The 21,382-nt window shown below is 36.7% G+C and overlaps 1 protein-coding gene across 3 annotated transcripts in view; it reads left to right on the forward strand.

The window, feature by feature from the left end:
- The window catches only part of LOC123563978 (FK506-binding protein 15-like), a 241,413-nt gene that overhangs the window by 189,006 nt on the left and 31,025 nt on the right, over positions 1–21,382 (forward strand). For all 3 annotated transcript variants that reach the window (XM_053524018.1, XM_053524017.1, XM_053524016.1), the window contains exons 22-25: positions 6,189–6,341; positions 16,076–16,168; positions 19,836–20,027; positions 20,741–20,848. In XM_053524018.1, the coding sequence (XP_053379993.1) occupies positions 6,189–6,341; positions 16,076–16,168; positions 19,836–20,027; positions 20,741–20,848 (546 nt within the window). The remainder of the gene's footprint in view (positions 1–6,188; positions 6,342–16,075; positions 16,169–19,835; positions 20,028–20,740; positions 20,849–21,382) is intronic.

Here is a 21,382-nt window from a genome sequence, read left to right on the forward strand (position 1 = left end):
TCAAAAACTAGGTCACAATGTCAAATAATAGAAAAAAAACGACATCATACTCGGTTTAAAACTGGGTCATGTGGGGACAGGTGAGCGATTCAGGACCATCATGGTCCTCTTGTTGTTAGATTTATTCCGGAACGTTGTGAACGGCAGACACGACAGTAGAACGGATCGTAAATTCTTTTTTCATAACGGCATCAACGAGTACACTTACTGAGAAGCCAATACAATTGAAGCCTGACCTTTAATTTACGGTATGCCATAAATTTATATATTTCAGGGAGAAATGTCAGCTTTGTAAGGCGATGTTCCTGACCCAGGCATTGCTACATTCGCATCTTATATCTTCTGCTTACAGGAGGTTGACAGTGTTATGCCCATGGTGTCTAGGCAGAGAGAAGACATTTACAAGAATTCATGATTTAGAGGTGCATGTCAGGACAACACATACATTTGTAGTTGTCACAAAGGACAAATATACGAGGGCTAATGGATTCTACCTTGCAAAGCATCCAAAGGATTATGCGAGGATTGTGGACAAAATAGGGCCTTATAATTCAGATATTGCACGCGAGGCCAGAAATGCGGTTAGGACATGGGCTGAGAGCTTTGATGATAGCGAAGTTAGAGTTGACAAATGGAATACGGGATGGAAAGCTGGAGCAGAAATAGCGAGCAGTAAGGCTAGAAAGAGAAGAAGTATGTCGAGGTAAAAATCCACAGGAGTAGATAGCAGGAGAGTTGTGGAGATACATGACAAGGATGGGGATAGAAGAAGCAGAGACTTTGATAGTGCAGGAAAGAGAGATGGCAGAAATGATAGTCGAACGGTTGATACTGAGAAGGGGAGGGATGAAGATTTGCAGAATGATAGTGAGCGCAGAGGGACAGATACCAGTAGAGATAGACAGGGAGACGAACACCAACAGAGACAGAGGTAGAGAGACAAGATACCAGTAGAGATAGAGACAGGGAGATGAATACCAACGGAGAAGGAGAAAGAAATAGAGTGATGAAGAATACCCACAAAGAAAGAGATAGAGAGGCAGGTACCAGTAGAGATAGAGACAGGGAGATGAACGCCAACAGAGAAAGAGATAGAGTGACGAAAGATACCCACAAAGAAAGAGATAGAGGGAAAGATAGCCATAGAGATAAGGAAGCAAAAAGCAGTAGAAGCAGAGAGACAGATACCAGTAGAGATAAAGGTGCAGATAGCAGTACAGGCAGAGAGGCAAATACAGATAGAGATAAAGTGAAGAATACACTTAGAGAAAGAGATAGCGAGACAAATACATATTCAGATAGAGACAATGCTATAAATACCGATAATCACAGAAAGACAGATACACATACGGAGAAAGAGCGAGAGACGAATGCCAATAAAGACAGGACTGGCAATAAGGAGGGGGAGAACAGTAAGAAAAGAGATTGAAGTAATGCAGGAGAGCAAAGGAAAAGCAAACAGAAAGATTGACGATGGATTTGAGAATTATGTCGATAACATTGAATTAGGAGAAGAGGCTGGAGTTCCATCATTTTCGAGCAGCGGAGAATCCTCGCCAACATCATCATCCTCGTCATCATGCTCCAACTCAACAACTGTCTCCCAGCCAGGATTTGATGATGGTCTTAAAGCCAGAGCCCAGCGCATTCTGATGAAGGGGTTTATGCCTGTATGCCCGCCTGCCAGAAGGGACTGGACCACTGTTGAAGAATTCAGTTTAGAGTCTATGGGGATCAAAGTAAATTGGCCTCCTGAAAATTAAACTAGAATGACCCAGGACCAGAAACTTATGTCACACGAGTTTATTTCTATGTTCCTGGAGAGGACACTGGGAAATGGCTTTCCGTTACTCTCTAGGAGAGCACTGCTTGATAATTATAATATCATGGCATTGGAAGGAGAGGGAAGACCACAAGAGGAGGCAGATTCTGGTGACAAGACCGATGCTAAGATTAGGTACTATAATTATAGTTATATAAAGTGTGTCGCCAGGGGTGAAGTTCAGGACACAAGGATGTCCAGGAGTTTAGTCAACAGCATAGAGGGGGCCTGTAGATGGGCCGACACTGATCACGTAGAAAAGTTAGACGCATCAGTTGTTAAACTGAAAATATAAGTGGTAAAGTGTAGCTGTGCCTAAGTCGGTTTTGTTCGTTAATTAAAGACTTTAGACAATGTTTTCTCAAACTGTTCCACAGTAAAATACATATTTGTCTTGCTATATTTGCCATGTAAAATGTTATTACATGTTCACATATGTTATATAAATGCATTATTTTCTATTTTATGCCTATGAGGTTAATCCAGGAGGATTAAATAATAAAGGAGGGGGAAGTGTAATATGAGGTACTCTTGTGACAACTAATGTGTCAGGGTATAAGCTGATCATTCATACATGTATATTATTCAACATTTTATCATTCAGAAATGTATAGACGTTCATTGTTTCATATGAGAACCTCATTATTGCAGCTTCTTCCGGGTCGTGAAAATGTATGACATTTCACCAAAACGAAAGCTATTTTATGTATAACTGAACTTTTTAAACTATATGTCAATGACCAACGAATGAATGCATCGATTGCTTACCTAAATAAGATGCAGAATATTCAGTTATTCAGAAATCTCGCAAGTATTTACTTTAAAAACTGACACATTTTGTTTGACTGTCGGCGCCACATTCACTTGTAAATATTGTCGTTGTATTTCCTGTTATTGGTAAAATCTCTACCATACTGTATCGCCGATCATTTAAAGTTTATATTGTGACTTATAAATGGTAGGAGCCCTTTTTACCCAGCATAAGATTAAGAACATTACAGTAAACCCAATGGAAGACTATTTCTTGCTCATCTGATGTGGCGGATGGTTACACAGAAAGGGAAATTCCGCAGAGTTCCTGATTGGTTGAAAATGGCCATTTCGGTGGAATCCAGGATTCTGATTGGATGGATGGTTAAATTACTGCTTTCAGCCTTGGAATCGAAGTATTATGGCGTGGAACATATAAAACTGGATGCGCACCTGGAACGCCAGCTTTTCACTTTCTATTTTGGGCCAGGACCACCCAAAATTACAGTCGTCAAATTTCTTTAATAAATCTTTATAAATTTAACAATACTAACATAATATTATAATTAACATTTCCCTGGAAGATCAGAGAACCATACAGGAGCCGACCTGCAGCAATGTAAATATAACTTTAGATAAAATACGGATATCACACAGACTTTACCAGAACATTTGAGTAGATCTATTAAATCAGATTAACATTTAAACTAATATTACTAACCTTACTAAATTTTAGCTATTATAATTAAAGGTGCAAAATAAAGACAAATGAATAGACATAAATCTTAAAAAAAGACTACACATTTTGAAATATAGTACTAAACATTACGATAGCTGTGCAATATTCCCTTGAAAACAACACATGTACAGAGAAACAAATGATTGTTTCTGTATTTTCTTAGACTGACATGGGGGGTTATTTTGTCCTACTTTCGTGTTTATCGCTTTTCCGTAATCAGTCGGAAATTCTTCGGGATCACCATACATGCCATATTTTCAGATGGTCAATAAGGGAGATTTGCCTCAACAGGGCTTTTTTTAAGGGAGATTTGGGTAAAAATAAGGGAGACTTTTATCCGCTCATTTTTACGCGCTAAATAGCCATTTTCATGAAAAAATCATCAAGTTTTCTATACTGAATTGATGAGTGGAGCCAACAGTTGTGTAAAGAATGCATGATTATTACTTACAGCACTTTAATTAATCCAAGGAAATTCAGAATTCCATGAAAAATTGAACCAGGAACTTTGTTTTTGCTTTAAGTGTTGATGCTTCTGCATCTGGAGAGAGTGATCTTTTTGACATGTTTAAGCATACAATACTCAAAAGATTGCAGACATATCATGTCCAGACAGTCTTTTAAGGGCAGTCATTTCTTTTCAGGAATGAAGTTGTTGAAACAAAAATGAAAGTTGTTCTATTGCTGGATTGTCCATATTTAGATTAAAAGTACATGTATTTAAACTGGGAATTCTTTTCCCGTTAATTTTTGCAACATGACAATATCACAAAGGAATGGCAGTCAATTCTTTGGGCAGTATTAATTGCAATTTTATTTCATAAAATTCACTTATCCGCATTCATGTTTGTCCGAAATTCTGTGTAGTTTGACACTAACTCGCCAATTTTTGTTAAATCATGGTTGATTTTTTGCATGTTGTGCAAATTGAGAAGCATGAACTCGGTGTTAGCACTAACCTGTCTCATCTTCTGATGGCTCGATAAATATTGAAGTCAGCGAAAACGAAAGTACACTCTGGCAGGTGGCGGTAAAATGACGTAATTTTAAGACTGGTTTACATATTGATGTTATTGAATCAGTCTAAAATCTCGAATGCACATGTTTACAATTGCCTACGGGTAAGATTAAATGGTTAATTGTTTGCAGATGGTGACAGTAGGTGGAAAGATAATTAATGCCTCAGGCGTGTATCTCTCGATAAACAAGCTAGGGATTATAGACAACTATCAAAATTATGTTTGAAGAGTATTTCCGGGCTACTCGATATTGAATTTCAAGTATTTTCTAAAGGTCTACATTGGGTCCGAGATACGATTTTTCGACAGAGAACATTTTTTCTGAATTTATTTTTTTACGGGAGGTTTTCATGTCCCGGCGGGAGACCGGGAGATATACTGAAAATACGGGAGAAAAAGGCTCCCGGCGGGAGATATGGCATGTATGGATCACGTGATTTTAAAATTGTTTCAAACGAATATCCATTTAAGACGCACAACAAAATAACTGTATTTCCATGATGGTAATTATGCACGACTTGCACGAAAAATATGAGATGTACAAAATTTAAATTTAAAATTGACAGTGACATATATTAGGCCAAGACAATGTGTTTAATGTCTAAAATCTTATTAAATTAATGTAGCCATGTGTACATAAATAAGTGTATTTAGATAAATTTCAATCATACTTTGTTTCTGCAGTGTAAGACAGTTACTCATTTATATTCTTAAAATTATACTGAAAAGAGATTAACTGAAAAAGTTTACATACGAAGTTGTAAAAACACTTTTATTCGGGAAGGGCCTGAATTGCCCTTATGAAAACTTGTAGTATAGCTGTATATTACCTGTATTATAAGAATGATTTTCATGAAGTTTTTGTGAGTTACAAAATTGTTGAATTCCATGTGCTAAGTTTGTAAAAATCACGTTATCGTTTGGGCATATGATATATTTTGCATCTATTTATAAATTATAGCCTCGTTTTGGAGGATTCTTCCGAAAAAGTCCGAAGATGCTCGACGGGTTCGTAAGCAGTCGGAAAGCATACTTTCGGTTTGACATAGGCAACAGTTTTTGTTTATTTGTTAGTTATTCTTGAACATATTCATGACTATTTGGTCAGAACCGATGCAGTGGGCCATATTTTCAGTAAATAGGAAGTCTCAGCTACAAACTCTGGTTTTCATATAATACTCGTTCGGGTTTTAGTAATGGACCTTTAAATATAATTATTCGTTAAACATATAGCTTATTTATTTCTCCCATTATTAAATTCCGCTCGACCCTCAGTAAGTATACGGAAATTGTTGTCTGCCGTCGTAGCCGAACGGACGTTAGGAACAGGACTGAGTACAAGTCGTTTTTCCCGTTACATTATTTTAACATTTAGGACAATATTCATGCTTCTGGAACAACAATTTGAATAGTCGAGCATTAAATTGGCTGTCCTAAGGACAGCTCTTGTTTTTCCTGTGTAAACTTTTGTGGCTTAGAACAGATTACCTATATCATATGGGCATGAATTTGTTGCTTTCAAAATTTAAGTGTAGTATAGTAAAGGAATTTTATTTCTGCATTTGGAGTTTAAATTTTTATTTTGTGGATTTATGTTACCATGAAGAGCACAGCAATTAGACCAGGCAGGTATAAATTGGACACCTGATCCAGACGTTGCTGGTTTGACCACAGTCAGTGCAATCCCTTACCAATGTGTGAGTATGGGTAAGAAGTCCAGTAAGCAGCTATGGAACATAGTTAGCTTAAGTTGAGAGACTTTTCTTGATGTAAAACAAATATGTTAGAACTGAACTGAAGTTAAACACCACAGATAATAATGTCAGTGAGTAATAAAGATGTTAATTGTATCTTTCAGATATCTCAGTTAGAAGAGGAGATCAACAAAGACTGGCAGGGGAAGAGTGATAGACTGTTGGCAGTGGCAGCTGAGAAACACAATAGGGCCTTACAGAACATTGTAGAGGAAAAGCAAGAACTAGAAACCAAGGTTGAGCAGCTTGAAAACAGGGTTTGTAGAAGTTTAGATATGAACATTTTACATTGATTGTAGGGCAAGTTTATTCATTTTGTCAATGCTTAATGTCAGACTTGGGGTAATTGAAATCTCTAATTGTAATCAGCTGTAATTGATTACATTAGTTCAGTTTATCACATGTAAAAATCAGTAATTACTGTATATGTGGTTAAGTTAGCAACGCGGAAATATTACCGAATTTTGCGAATTGACAAAATTCACTTATATTTCCTCCAGCGTAAATATTAGCCAACCCGGCATAACAGATGTACCACAACACTGGTAATACTTGTAGTGTAAGTACTTATATTTTCTTTTTTTAAGCACTTTAGCATCTTCATATTTAAAGGAATGATGGTATACAGTAATGAAATTTTGGACAATAAACTCGATTGTATAATTTTATTTCTCATTCAAAACAATTCAACCACAGTTGAACTATGTACATGTAATACTAATATTGTTGTTGTTAAAAAGACCGTGGCAATATGTAACTTGTTTCATTAAAGTGCTATAATACGTGGATATAATCCTCGATTTTAGCTCGACTATACGGAGTATATTAACAGCTATCCTACTCAACCTGGCGTCTGCGTCAGCGTCTTTCTGTGTCCCCACCTTGGTTAAAGTTTTTTTTACACTTTCTCTTTTTTCTCCTTATCTCTGTAATAACTTGATGGATTTGCTTTAAACTTAAAATAGTTATTAACATCACCCACATCATATGGCACAAGGGCCATAACTCACACACCAATATTTTATGAATTATCCCCCCTTTTTACTTAGAATTTCAGGTTAAAGTTTTGATGCACTTTCACTCTATCTCAGTTATTCCTAAATGGATTTGATTCAGACTGAAAATAGTTGTTCCCATCATCTCCCACATCATATGATACAAGGCCCATAACTCTAATACCAATATTTAATGAATTATTGCCCCTTTTACTTAGAATTTCAGGATAAAGTTTTGATGCACTTTCACTACATCTCAGTTATTACTATATGGATTTGATTCAAACTTAAAATAGTTGTTCAACATCATCACTCACATCATATGACACAAGGGCAATAACTCTTGCACCAATATTTTATGAATTATCCCCCCTTTTTACTTAGAATTTCAGGTTAAAGTTTTGATACACTTTCAGTCTGTCTCAGTTATTACTAAATGGATTTGATTCAAACTTAAAATAGTTGTTCCACCTGATCAACTACATCATATGACACAAGGTGCATAACTCTGACACCAATTTTTCATGAATTATCCCCCGTTTTACTTAGAATTTAAGGTTAATTTTGATGCATTTTCATGTCCGGTCCATAACTCTGTCATCCATGAAGGGATTTTAATATTACTTGGCACAAATGTTCCCAGTGAAGAGAGGACACATCATGTCCATAACCCGGACCCCTAGCTCAAAGGTCAAGGTCACAATTGGAGGTCAAAGGTCAGCAAGGCTTTTTTCCTGTCTGGTCCATAACTCTCCCATCCATGAAGGGATTTTAATATTACTTGGCACAAATGTACCTCATTATTGTGATGATATGTCATGCACAACTTTCAGACCCCTTGCTCAAAGGTCAAGGTCACAATTGGGGGTCAAAGGTCAACAGAGCTTTTTTCCTGTCTGGTCCATAATTCAGCCATCTGTGAAAGGATTTTGATAAAACTTGGCACAAATGTTCCCCATGATGAGACAACATGTCATACGCAAAACCCGGACCCCTAGCTGAAAGGTCAAAGTCACAATTGGAGGTCAAAGGTTAATTGAGTTTTTTTCTTGTCTGGTGCAGAACTCTGTCATCCATCAAGGGATTACAATATTACTTGGCATAAATGTTCCCCATGATGAGACAACATGTCTTGCGCAAGACCCAGAACCCTAGCTTAAAGGCCAAGGTCACACTTTGAGATCAAAGGTCAGTAGGATTTTCTTCCTGTCGGGATTATAACTTAATCTTGCAAAACAGGATTTAAATATCAGTTGGCACAAGTATTCCTCTGGATAAGACAATATGTCATGCGCAAAACCCGGGTCCTAGGTCTAAGGTCAAGGTCACACTTAGTGGCCAAAGGTGATATACAAGAATGACTTTGTCCGGAGCATTTCTTCTTCATGCATGGAGGTATTTTGATGTAACTTGGCACAAATGTTCACCACCTTGAGGCACCCTTGTTTTTAGAATAACATCCCTTTGTTTTACTCTATATAGATTATATTGTAACTTTTTATACCCCCACAAAACGAAGTTTGGGGGGGTATATAGGAGTGAGCTTGGCGGTCAGTCAGTCAATGGGTCAGTCCGTTCGTTTTTATGGTTTCCGGATGATAACTCATGAAAGGCTTGACTGATTTGAATAATTTTTGGTACACAGGTAACAATACAGTCAAGTTCGAATTTGGGGTCAGTAAGTCAAAGGTCAAGGTCACAGTGACCCTGAACAATTAAACGGTTTCCGGATGATAACTTGAGAACGCTTGGGCCTATGATCATATATTTCGGTACACAGGTGTAACATCATGAAATACAGGTCAAGTTCGACTTTGGGGTCTGTAGATCAAAGGTTAAGGTCACAGTGACTCGGAACAGTTAAATGGTTTCCGGATGATAACTTCAGCACACTTGGGCCTAGGATCATAATTTTTGGTACACAGATGTAACATTATGAAAAACAGGTCAAGTTCGACTTTGAGGTCTGTAGGTCAAAGGTCAAGGTCACAGTGACTCGGAACAGTTAAATGGTTTCCAGATGATAACTTGAGAATGCTTGGGTCTAGGATCTTAATTTTTTGTACACAGGTGTAGCATGATTAAATACAAGTCATGTTTGACTTTGAGGATAGTAGGTCAAAGTTCAAGGTCACAATAACACAAAACAGTTAAACTCCGGATGATAACTTGAGAACGTTTGGGCCTAGGATCATGAAAATTGATAGCGAGGTTGGTTATGACCAGCAGATGACCCCTAATGATTTTGAGGTCAGCAGGTCACAGGTCAAGGTCACAGTGACCCGGAACACTTGACGGTTTTCGGACAACAACTTCACAACGCTTGGGACTAGGATCACGAAATTTAATAGGGAGTTTGGTCATGACCAGCAGATGACCCATAATTATTTTGGGTTCCAAAGGTCAAAGGTCATTTAAACCTTTTCCGGACAATAACTTGAGAACGCTTGGGCCGAACTTGAAACTTTGTTATGAAACTTTATAAGGAGGTTGATCATGACCAGCAGATGACCTCTATTGATTTTGAGGTCAGTAGGTCAAAGGTCAAGCAAGTTCAGCTTTGACATTGGCTTAGTTCTGTGACAAGGCCATATTGTGGGGGTATAATTCGTCACTCCTGTGACAACTAGTTTATTACTGGTCATAGGGAAAATTCGAGACCACTTTTCTGTGGTACAACATGCATGTTACATCCAATTTTTAGGTGATTTTGACCTATTTCTACCTGGTTAAGAGTGGTTTTTTGTGAACTTACATTATATAGATTTTTTTTTTTGATTAATTTCCCTTTTTTGTTACTATAAATAACTTATATGATAACTTTTTTATAATCGGCCAAAAAATTTGCATATGGAAACAACTGTAGGTTTTTATATATGCAAATTTTAATCCAAGTGTTTTGTTATAACATATTGTATATATAGTACAATATTGTTTATGCATCATTGACAGATATCAGTTCATTATATTATCATACATGCCATAATTTTTCCGGACCTTTCCGGGATTCTGAGTTAAAATTTCCGGGATTTTTACCCTTTGTCCGGGACATACACCGTGACATTAGTATTTGTCTGTTTCATGCATAAATATCATAAAATTATATGCAGTTTCCGGAGATAAACATTGTTCCCTCGCTTAGGAATAATTTGTTGCAAATGTCGTCTAGCTTTCTAAGGGAGATAAATAGGGTAATTTACATCTATAGTTCGGCACGTGAATTGGTTGCCTTCCCGAGGTGAACTGAATTGGGAGACTTGCTATATACGAAGAATTAACCTGGTCATCGTGATTTAGAATCCAGCTTATTTGGTATCTTTTTAAAGCTTAAAAGTTTACCTAATCATTAATAAAATGGAATCCTCAAAGGAATGAAATAAATCTTGTAGATAAAATCGATATATAATATTTCGGGTTGGGTCAATTTTCAAGGATCGGCCGGCAAAGGCATTCAATAGTCAAAATTTTAATTTAGAATATGTGTGACAATCAATCTACATTTTGAAAGATTACAACCTTTTAAAGTAATTATCGTTTAATTGACCGTTATCAGCCATTTCTTCCAGTCAAGGCTACATGTAGCTTCACCGCCTACGTGCTAACAACAACGAGCTTTTCGGCTATTGTTCCTAATATTAAATTATCATAAAACTGTTACTGATTGCATAATTTTGTCAATTCATAATCAGGGTCATCAAAATAGCTGACTGTAAATTAATCTGGGTCATCAAAAGTTCGCAGTGCGCAATACGAGTGGTGATCGGAGCTAGCTTAATCAACATGTGTCCCGCTCGAGGGCATGAAACTGATTATCGGATAATTAGGAATAAACAATGTGACACCGGTGACTGTTTATTGTGTTTTTAGCTCACCTGTCACATAGTGACAAGGTGAGCTTTTGTGATCACGCAGCGTCCGTCGTCCGTGCGTCCGTTTGTGCGTTCGTCCGTCCGTCCGTCCGTCCGTAAACTTTTGCTTGTGACCACTCTAGAGGTCACATTTTTCGTGGGATCTTTATGAAAATTGGTCAGAATGTTCATCTTGATGATATCTAGGTCAAATTCGAAATTGGGTCACATGCCAGCAAAAACTAGGTCGGTAGGTCTAAAAATAGAAAAACCTTGTGACCTCTCTAGAGGCCATATATTTCATAAGATCTTCATGAAAATTAGTCAGAATGTTCACCTTGATGATATCTAGATCAAGTTCGAAACTGGGTCACGTGCCATCAAAAACTAGGTCAGTAGATCTAAAAATAGAAAAACCTTGTGACCTCTCTAGAGGCCATATATTTCACAAGATCTTCATGAAAATTGGTCAGAACGTTCACCTTGATGATATCTAGGTCAAGTCGAAACTGGGTCACGTGCCTTCAAAAACTAGGTCAGTAGGTCAAATAATAGAAAAACCTTGTGACCTCTCTAAAGGCCATATTTTTAATGGGATCTGTATGAAAGTTGGTCTGAATGTTCATCTTGATGATATCTAGGTCAAGTTCGAAACTGTGTCACGTGCGGTCAAAAACTAGGTCAGTAGGTCTAAAAATAGAAAAACCTTGTGACCTCTCTAGAGGCCATATATTTCATGAGATCTTCATGAAAATTAGTCAGAATGTTCACCTTGATGATATCTAGGTCAAGTTCGAAAGTGGGTCACGTGCCATCAAAAACTAGGTCAGTAGGTCAAATAATAGAAAAACCTTGTGACCTCTCTAGAGGCCATATTTTTCATGGGATCTGTATGAAAGTTGGTCTGAATGTTCATCTTGATGATATCTAGGTCAAGTTCGAAAGTGGGTCACGTGCCATCAAAAACTAGGTCAGTAGGTCTTGAAATAGAAAAACCTTGTGACCTCTCTAAAGGCCATATTTTTCATGGGATCTGTATGAAAGTTGGTCTGAATGTTCATCTTGATGATATCTAGGTCAAGTTTGAAACAGGGTCATGTGCGGTCAAAAACTAGGTCAGTAGGTCTAAAAATAGAAAAACCTTGCGGCCTCTCTAGAGGCCATACTTGTGAATGGGTCTCCATAAAAATTGGTCAGAATGTTCATCTTGATGATATTTAGGTCAAGTTGGAAAGTGGGTCACGTGCCATCAAAAAGTAGGTCAGTAGGTCAAATAATGAAAAAACGTTGTGACCTCTCTAGAGGCCATATTTTTCATGGGATCTGTATGAAAGTTTGTCTGAATGTTTATCTTGATGATATATAGGTCAAGTTTGAAACTGGGTCAGCTGCGATCAAAAACTAGGTCAGTAGGTCTTGAAATAGAAAAACCTTGTGACCTCTCTAGAGGCCATACCCTTGAATGGATCTTGATGAAAATTGGTCAGAATGTTCACCTTGATGATATCTAGGTCAAATTTGAAACTGGGTCACGTGCCTTAAAAAACTAGGTCAGTAGGTCAAATAATAAAAAAACCTTGTGACCTCTCTAGAGGCCATACTTTTCATGGGATCTGTATGAAAGTTAGTCTGAATATTCATCTTGATTATATCTAAGTCAAGTTTGAAACTGGGTCAACTACGGTCAAATACTAGGTCAGTAGGTCTAAAATTAGAAAAATCTTTTGACCTCTCTAGAGGCCATATTTTTCAATGGATCTTCATGAAAATTGATCTGAATGTTCACCTTGATGGTATCTAGGTCAATTTCGAAACTGGGTCATGTGCGGTCAAAAACTAGGCCAGTAGGTATAAAAATAGAAAAACCTTGTGACCTCTCTAGAGGCCATATTTTTCATGAGATCTTCATGAAAATTAGTGAGAATGTTCACCTTGATGATATCTAGGTGAAATTCAAAACAGGGTCACGTACCTTCGAAAACTAGGTCAATAGGTCAAATAATAGAAAAACCTTGTGACCTCTCTAGAGACCATATTTTTCAATGGATCTTAATGAAAATTGGTCAGAATTTTTATCTCGATAATATCTAGGTCAAGTTCAGAACTGGGTCACATGAGCTCAAAAACTAGGTCACTATGTCAAATAATAGAAAAAACGACGTCATACTCAAAACTGGGTCATGTGGGAAGAGGTGAGCGATTCAGGAGCATTATGGTCCTCTTGTATTCATGTAAAATTCAACAATTTATGGGCCAAAAAAACTAGTTTTTTGGGGGGTTATTTTTGTTTTTCTTTTTTTTTAATTTTCCGGAACATTTCAACACTGTCCGGGACACCGGGACGAGTATGTGATTTCCGGGACAATCCCGGACAATCCGGGACGAATGACATGTATGATATTATACTGCAGTAGAGAAGATTAGGTGCCTTCCAGTACGGGACTTTGTATTGCATGGCAATACTTCATTCACTTGTTACCTGCTATTTTTACACAACTTGGAAATCAGGAATTTGCTAATATTTCCGCACGCTAAATGTCTGGAATTCCAAATTCGCTAACTTTTCAACCCGCGGAAATATCTACTTATACAGTAGACTCATTTTCTTATTACATAGAATCCTAATGTATTTGATTACATTAGAAAATCTTGTGTAATCATTTCTTTCTGATTACTTGTTGATTACATGAATAATTTCATATATGTCAAACTAAGTTAATGATTCTTTTGTGCACATCTATATGTAATTTGGAGACTTTCATGAAATAGGTCAGAATTAACAGTATGATCCTCTGAGAATGGACCAATGAGTTTAAATATTAGCTTTTGTGTCCACCATAATTGTTTCTCCTTTTCATCTTTGAGAATAATTTGTCATGCACTTGATAAAGTGGTGTGAAACCCAGTAAAGTGTTGGATCAACTAACTGTAATTTGTATGACAGGAAAAAAAACTAGTGATATAACCAAACAAAAACAATGCATATATTTTTGGCCAATGAAAATAACTTTCCTTTTTTCAAAGATATCTGATTCCGACAAGAAATGAAGTCATAGTTGCTGTTTTTTGTAACAAAAAAAAAAAGAATATAAAAAAAAAAACTGGACTCAGAATTGCTGCAATTCAATATGAAAAGGTGTTTTTTTGACCAGTTAGTATGATTTGAAAAAAAAAGTTCCCATATGAATGTCTATGGCTGAGTGGTTAAGTTTACAGACTTTAAATCACCTGCCCCTCATCATTCTGTGTTTAGGCTCTGTTTGGGTGATTATAGGCTGAAAGCTGTCCAGTTAGCTTGTGGATGGCCAGTGGTTCCAGCTCCTACCTGAAATAGTGCCCAGAGGGGTTCCTAGGGGTATTCCTCCACCATTTAAGGAGGTAGGTTACCTTAATATTTGTATGTGCGCATGCCCAACCGGAAGCTAACGTGACGATTTACGACGACGTTTACGACAAACTAAATGTGTTTGTATATCCATTCTTCTGAAAACAAATCATGAACCTGTCTCCGATCTGATGCTTTATGGTTTAATAATGCAGAAATAATGAATAAATTCCCACAGAAACGCTTCAAAACAATGTTGCCTTAAAATGACGTCATGACGTTATGTGTCAGTTACCGCGCAAAATTAATAGCTTTTATTTTGAAAGTACGTAATTCTGTGCATTTTCTTTATTTGAACTATTTTCAAACAGCTATTATTTGCTGAAATATTTTTTATGAGTCTTTTGCTCTGAATAACAATCAGTATTTTGCTTCTTTTATGTAGTTATATTGAAATGTTATGCGGAATGTAAGAAAATGGTTGATGGTAACCGATGTTATTTGGAATATAGTTGGGTGAAAGGTTACTTTTTACGGCCATTTTCAAATAAAAAACTTGCAGTTTGATTTGTAATACTTATTTTTCAGTTTTCGTTGATAATTTGTTAGTTATATACTAAAACTAAGCTCTAAAATTGTTCAGATTTCAGTAGAAAATTGTGATTTCTTGAACTGAATTGATGTTACCATGGAAACGAAGCCCGTGACCTATATATCTAAATGTAAAATTCAAAAGCGTTGACACTGGTCTATTTAAGGAACACAGCTTTGGCTTTTTATTTTCATTTCAACAACATCCATGAGAATAATAGCACATGCTGAACGATTTTTCCATGAAAAATGCAAGACGAAGGGTACTGTTTAAGTATTTTAAGCTGTGAAATTTGTTTGAATAAATACAAATAACACGAAAATATAACTTACGTTTGAAATAATTTGTTTTGAAGCTTCATTGACAAGAAAGATAATTTTATTCAATATTTTTTATAAGAAATTGCGACAAAAAGCAAGATATAACCTATTTTAAACATCTCTGTTGCCATGGTTACTTTAAACTTTAAGAAAAATAGGGTACCATGTAAAGTGCTTGGTATTTTGCTAATAATATTACCCAAATATTCCATGTTGATCATTAACAGAATGGCGCTGAAGCCGTCGAAAACCCTGTTTTTATACATAGTTGTTTAAAAATGAGCGAAAATGCATTACCATGGAAACACGAGCCCCGCGACATATACATTTTAAGCTTATATTAGAAAGCTAACGCGCATACTAGTAAAATTATCAATTATGCAGACTTCTACAGATATCAGTGAAACTAAAATACACTGAAAATGTTAAATATCCGTATTTTCCTTCTTCTTTCAATATAAAATACCTTTGGAGGGTCATGTTCTTTAAACCTGGATAAAAATTGAACTTGAAGGGCCAGAGAAAAACGAAATTGAGATTGTAGCTGTTAAAACATCATATTACACAAAATACAAAAAATTGCTGCGGTTCAACTAATTTGAATTTACCCTGGTAACAAGGTAACCTACTTCCTTAAGCTAGAAACTAACCATATGACCTGAATTGTGTGTATGTGGCTTAAAACCAAACCAACAAAAATTTCTATAAACACAACTGAAGCTCTTTAGAAAGGTGTATAATTTCAGTATTGTCATCAAACTTTTAGGATAAAATTGATGAAAAAAACCCTGTAAGAGAAAAGATTATTCAGACTGTAACTTCTTCAAGGAAGAGTGTAATGTAATATTTCTGTAAAGAGATGACTTTCTCTTACAATGTTCCTTTAATATGATATACTGTATGTTTTACAGATACAGTCTATGAGAAATAATAACCAGGGCAGTGAAGAGAAACTTCAGGATCTACAGGAACAAGTAGAACAACTTTCTATATGGAAAGAAAAGGTATGCAACAAAGTTTGATTTTCAGAAGGCAAAACAATTTCAGTATTTCAGTTTTTGTTTTAATTCTTACGGTAGGCCTTATCTTCTTTTTTATCCCCCCACCAAAGGCGAAGGGGATATTAGAAATGCTCTCCGTCCGTGTGTGCGTCCGTCCGTCCGCAACGATCTTTGTCCGGAGCATAACTCCAAAAGTACTGGAGGGATTTTCTTCAAACTTCATACACTGATAGAACACATTGGGAGGAAGTGCATTGTGCAAGAACAATAACTCTACCTTGCCTATTTTTTGAGTTATTCCCCTTTATCTTATTTTCTTAAAAAAATTTGTCCGGAGCATAAATCCAAAAGTACTGGAGGGATTTTCTTCAAACTTTATACACTGATAGAACACATTGGGAGGAAGTGCAGTATGCAAGAACAATAACTCTACCTTGCCTATTTTTTGAGTTATTCCCCTTTATCTTATTTTCTTAAAACATTTTGTCCGGAGCATAACTCCAAAAGTATAGGAGGGATTTTCTTCAAACTTCATACACTGATAGAACACATTGGGAGGAAGTGCAGTGTGCAAGAACAATAACTCTACCTTGCCTAGTTTTTGAGTTATTCCCCTTTATCATATTTTCTTTAAAAATTTGTCCGGAGCATATCTTTTTCATGCATGGAGGGATTTTGATATATGTTGGCATAATGTTCACCACCACGAGGCGGAGTGTCATGCACAAGAACCAGGTCCCTAGGTCTAAGGTCAAGGTCACACTTAAACGTCAAAGGATACAAGAATGAAAACCTTGTCCGGAGCATTTCTTCTTCATGCATAGAGAGATTTTGATATAACTTGGCACAAATGTTTACCACCACGAGACAGAGTGTCGTGCGCAAGATCCAGGTCCCTAGGTCTAAGGTCAAGGTCACACTTAGAGGCCAAAGGTCAGATACAAGAATGACTTTGTCCAAAGCATTTCTTCTTCTTGCATGGAGGGATTTTGATGTAACTTGGCACAGTTATACACCATCATGAGATGAAGTGTCATGCGCAGTTCCCTTCTTTAGAATTACCTCCCTTTGTTTTACTTTAAATAGCTTTTATTGTAACTTTTTCATTACTAGTCGTAGGGAAAAATCGAGACCACTTTTCTGTAGTACAACATGCATGCTACATCCAATTTTGAGGTGTATTTTGACCTATCTCTACCTTGTAAGGATTTTTGTGTGGACTTACAATTTTTGGGGGGTGCGGATTTTTTTTAGCCCACCATCATCAGATGGTGGGCTATTCAAATCACTCTGCGTCCGTGGTCCGTCGTCCTTCCGTCCGTCCGTCAGTCCGTCCGTCCTTCAGTCCGTTAACAATTTCTCGTTATCGCATCTCCTCAGAAACTACCTGGGGGATTTTGACCAAACTTTGTCAGAATGATGTATTGGTACCCTAGTTGTGTCCCCCTGAAAATCAGACTGGTTCAACAATTTTTTAGTAAGTTATGGCCCTTTGTTTATTTCTATAATTTACAAAGATTTATATAGGGAAAAACTTTGAAAATCTTCTTGTCCAAAACCACAGAGCCTAGGGCTTTGATATTTGGTATGAAGCATCATCTAGTGGTCTTCTACCAAGATGATTCAAAATATTTCCTTGGGGTCTAATATGGCCCCGCCCCGGGGGTCACATGGTTTTTATAGACTTATATAGGGAAAAACTTTGAAAAACCTCTTGTTCAAAACCACAGGGCCTAGGGCTTTGATATTTTGTATATGACATCATCTAATGGTCTTCTACTAAGATTGTTCAAATTATCCCCCTAGGGTCAAATATGGCTCCGCCCCGGGGGTCACATGGTTTACATAGACTTACATAGGGAAAAACGTTGAAAATCTTCTTGTCCAAACCACAAAGCCTAGGGCTTTGGCATTTGTAATGTAGCATCATCTAGTGGTTCTCTACCAAGTTTGTTCAAATTATCCCCCTAGGGTCAAATATGGCCCCGCCCTGGGGGGTCACATGATTCATATAGACTTATATAGGGAAAAGATTTTAAAATCTTCTTGTCAATAACCTACAACATTCAAATTTGGACCACATGTATGGTTTTGAGTGGCAAGATGAACCTTGACATGAGTTGACCTTGATTTTGACCTAGTGACCTACTTTCACATTTCTGTAGCTACAGCCTTCAAATTTGGACCACTTGCATAGTTTTGTGCACTGAAAAAAACTTTGACCTTGACTTTGACCTAGTGACCTACTTTCACATTTTTGAAGGTACAGGCTTCAAATTTGGACCACATGCATAGTTTTGTGTTCTGAATTGGAATTTGACCTTGATTTTGACCTACTGACCTACTTTCACATTTCTCAAGCTACAGCCTTCAAATTTGGACCACATGCATAGTTTTGTGTACCGAAACAAACTTTGACCTTTACATTGACCTAGTGACCTACTTTCACATTTTTGAAGGTACAGGCTTCAAATTTGGAACACATGCATAGTTCTGTGTTCCGAAATACAATTTGACCTTGATTTTGACCTAGTGACCTACTTTCACATTTCTCGAGCTACAGCCTTCAAATTTGGACCTCATGCATAGTTTTGTGTACCGAAATGAACTTTGACCTTAAGATTGACCTAGTGACCTACTTTCACATTTCTGTAGCTACAGGCTTCAAATTTAGACCACATGCATAGGATTGTGTACCAAAACAAACTTTGACCTTGACATTGACCTAGTGACCTACTTCCACATTTTTGAAGGTACAGGCTTTAAATTTGGACCACATGCATAAATTTGTGTTCTGAAGTGTAATTTGACCTTGATTTTGACCTAGTGACCTACTTTCTTTCACATTTCTCAAGCTACAGCTTTCGAATTTGGACCACATGCAAAGTGTTGTGTACGGAAATGAAATTTGACCTTGAGCTAGTCAGTAAGTCTTGAAATTTGGAACACTCAAAAATGGCACATTGGTGGGCGCCAAGATCACTCTGTGATCTCTTGTTTTTTTTTTTAAGATTAACTTCCCTTAGTTGTTACTATAAATAACTTATATTGTAACATTTTTATAATTGACCGTAGGCAAAAAAACAAGACCACTTTTCTGTGGTACAACATAGATGTTACTTTCCAATTTTAGGTGTATTTTAAGATATCTCTACCTGGTAAGGAGTTTTTTGTGGACATAGAAAAACAAGACTTACAATGATTACTAAACAACCACAAAATTAAAATTCCATTTGCAAATACAGCTGCTAGAGTAAACAAATTTGCTGTGACGTGCATATATTGTGACATTCTGGCACTTAAAAGTGTTCCCTGTTAGCTTTCCATTCCTTCTTTTTACAGTAGCCATATAGAAAAACGTCATAGCTTTACTGTTCATGAAAATTAATAAAATTTAGCAGTAAACCACCTCACCACTGACTTATTCTTTCTTCCACATCTTTAAAACCCCTGATGCGGACCACAACTAAATGGTTCTTCAAAGCTTTCCCCAAAATTAATACTTTCAGACACTAACTTGCCAGGAACTTCAGCCTTCAATTATAATATGCCCGGCGGGGGGATTGGCCATGTCTAACATGGCTCTTGTTGCAGTCTTGTTAAGGTAAAGATGAATGTAAAAGTACACATTCAATTTTCCTTTCAAACCTAAAGTAATGTTGAATTACAGTATGAGTCATTGCGTAACAATGCAACTACAATGAAGGAGAGGTACGAAGAGCATATTGAGGAGATAGAAACACAGCGGGACCATCTTAGTGAACAATTAGAGAATGTACAGTCGGAACTGAAGTCTGTCAGAACAGAAGGTTCAGGTTCAACTTTGGCAGCTTCTGCAGGGACAGGGAACTTACTAGAGGAAGTAAGTTTTAGCTTATTCTGTGACAGAATTTCATGAGTTTTAATTGTAGCTATTTTCAATTTATTCTTGACTTGTTTAATAACTTATTGTGTACAGTTGACTTTACATAGATGTAAAAAGAGGCTTAAATCCGTCAATCTGTGAATTCACTTATGTTCCTGGAGGACTGACTTTTGTAGATTTTGAGGTATGGTCGGTCCACAAAAATCTAAATGATCAAGGAAAGAACGCATTCCACAAAATTAAATACAAATGATCAAGGAAAGAACGCATTCCACAAAATTAAATACAAATGATCAAGGAAAGTATGCATTCATTTCATGCTCAAAAGTTGAAATCCGCAAATTTGTATTGCCGTGAAATAACCGTTTTGGGGGCAAAACCACTAAATATTGTGGCCACAAAATCAAATGATTTCACAGTATTTCCTGGGTAGGGTACATAAATTTGTGGATGTTTAATTGTACAAATTAAATAAATCGAAAAATTATGTTTGCACAGAGATTTGACAATGTTGAACAATACAACCTCTAAAGATATAAAATTTAGTCCCATAGGAGTAAAGATAATTTCACAGTAGGAGTCTGTTGAAAATAAAGTTGACTTGAATACCATGAAAAAGGAAACTGAATGTATTTTATAGGAAACATGATGTCAAGTTGATAGGGTTTTTTTGCGTTTTTCTGGTAAAGACAAAAAACTATGTTTTTCAGGTAAAGAAAATAATGAACACTGTGTATAAAGAGATGAGAGATACATTTGAGTCGGAAGAGAAATACACTGGAAGTGAAATACTTGCTGTAATACTCAATTCTATAAAGGTATACTGTGTTTGTGCTGCTTCTTCACTGTATATTGTGGATATAGATATTGTGTATATAGGTATTGTGTATATATGTATATGTGCATGTCAAAATATTTACTGAGGTTTATGAGTGTTGCCTAGTTAGCTGAAGCAGGATTTACTGAGGTTTATGAGTGTTGCCTAGTTAGCTGAAGCAGGATTTACTGAGGTTTATGAGTGTTGCCTAGTTAGCTGAAGCAGGATTTACTGAGGTTTATGAGTGTTGCCTAGTTAGCTGAAGCAGGACAACATTGGACAAGATATCTACAGATTCAGTTTCTTGGGCAAGGTAAAATGTTCTTCATGCAGATTTAATAGAAGATTATACACCTGAAATCATTTTCCTCTGTCTCTTGATTCACATGTGGGAAGTTACAGAGAATATGTTAGTATGGGTGCACAATCTCGGAACACTGAAGTCATGATAGGTAAACTGACTGATAGCTAAGATATGGTTAAAAAGTGGTCCGTAGCCAGATGAAGCAGACAGACAAATTAAAAGGAGTAAGAC

Source organism: Mercenaria mercenaria, chromosome 15 (assembly GCF_021730395.1).
Source record: "Mercenaria mercenaria strain notata chromosome 15, MADL_Memer_1, whole genome shotgun sequence".
Classification (NCBI taxonomy): domain Eukaryota; kingdom Metazoa; phylum Mollusca; class Bivalvia; order Venerida; family Veneridae; genus Mercenaria; species Mercenaria mercenaria.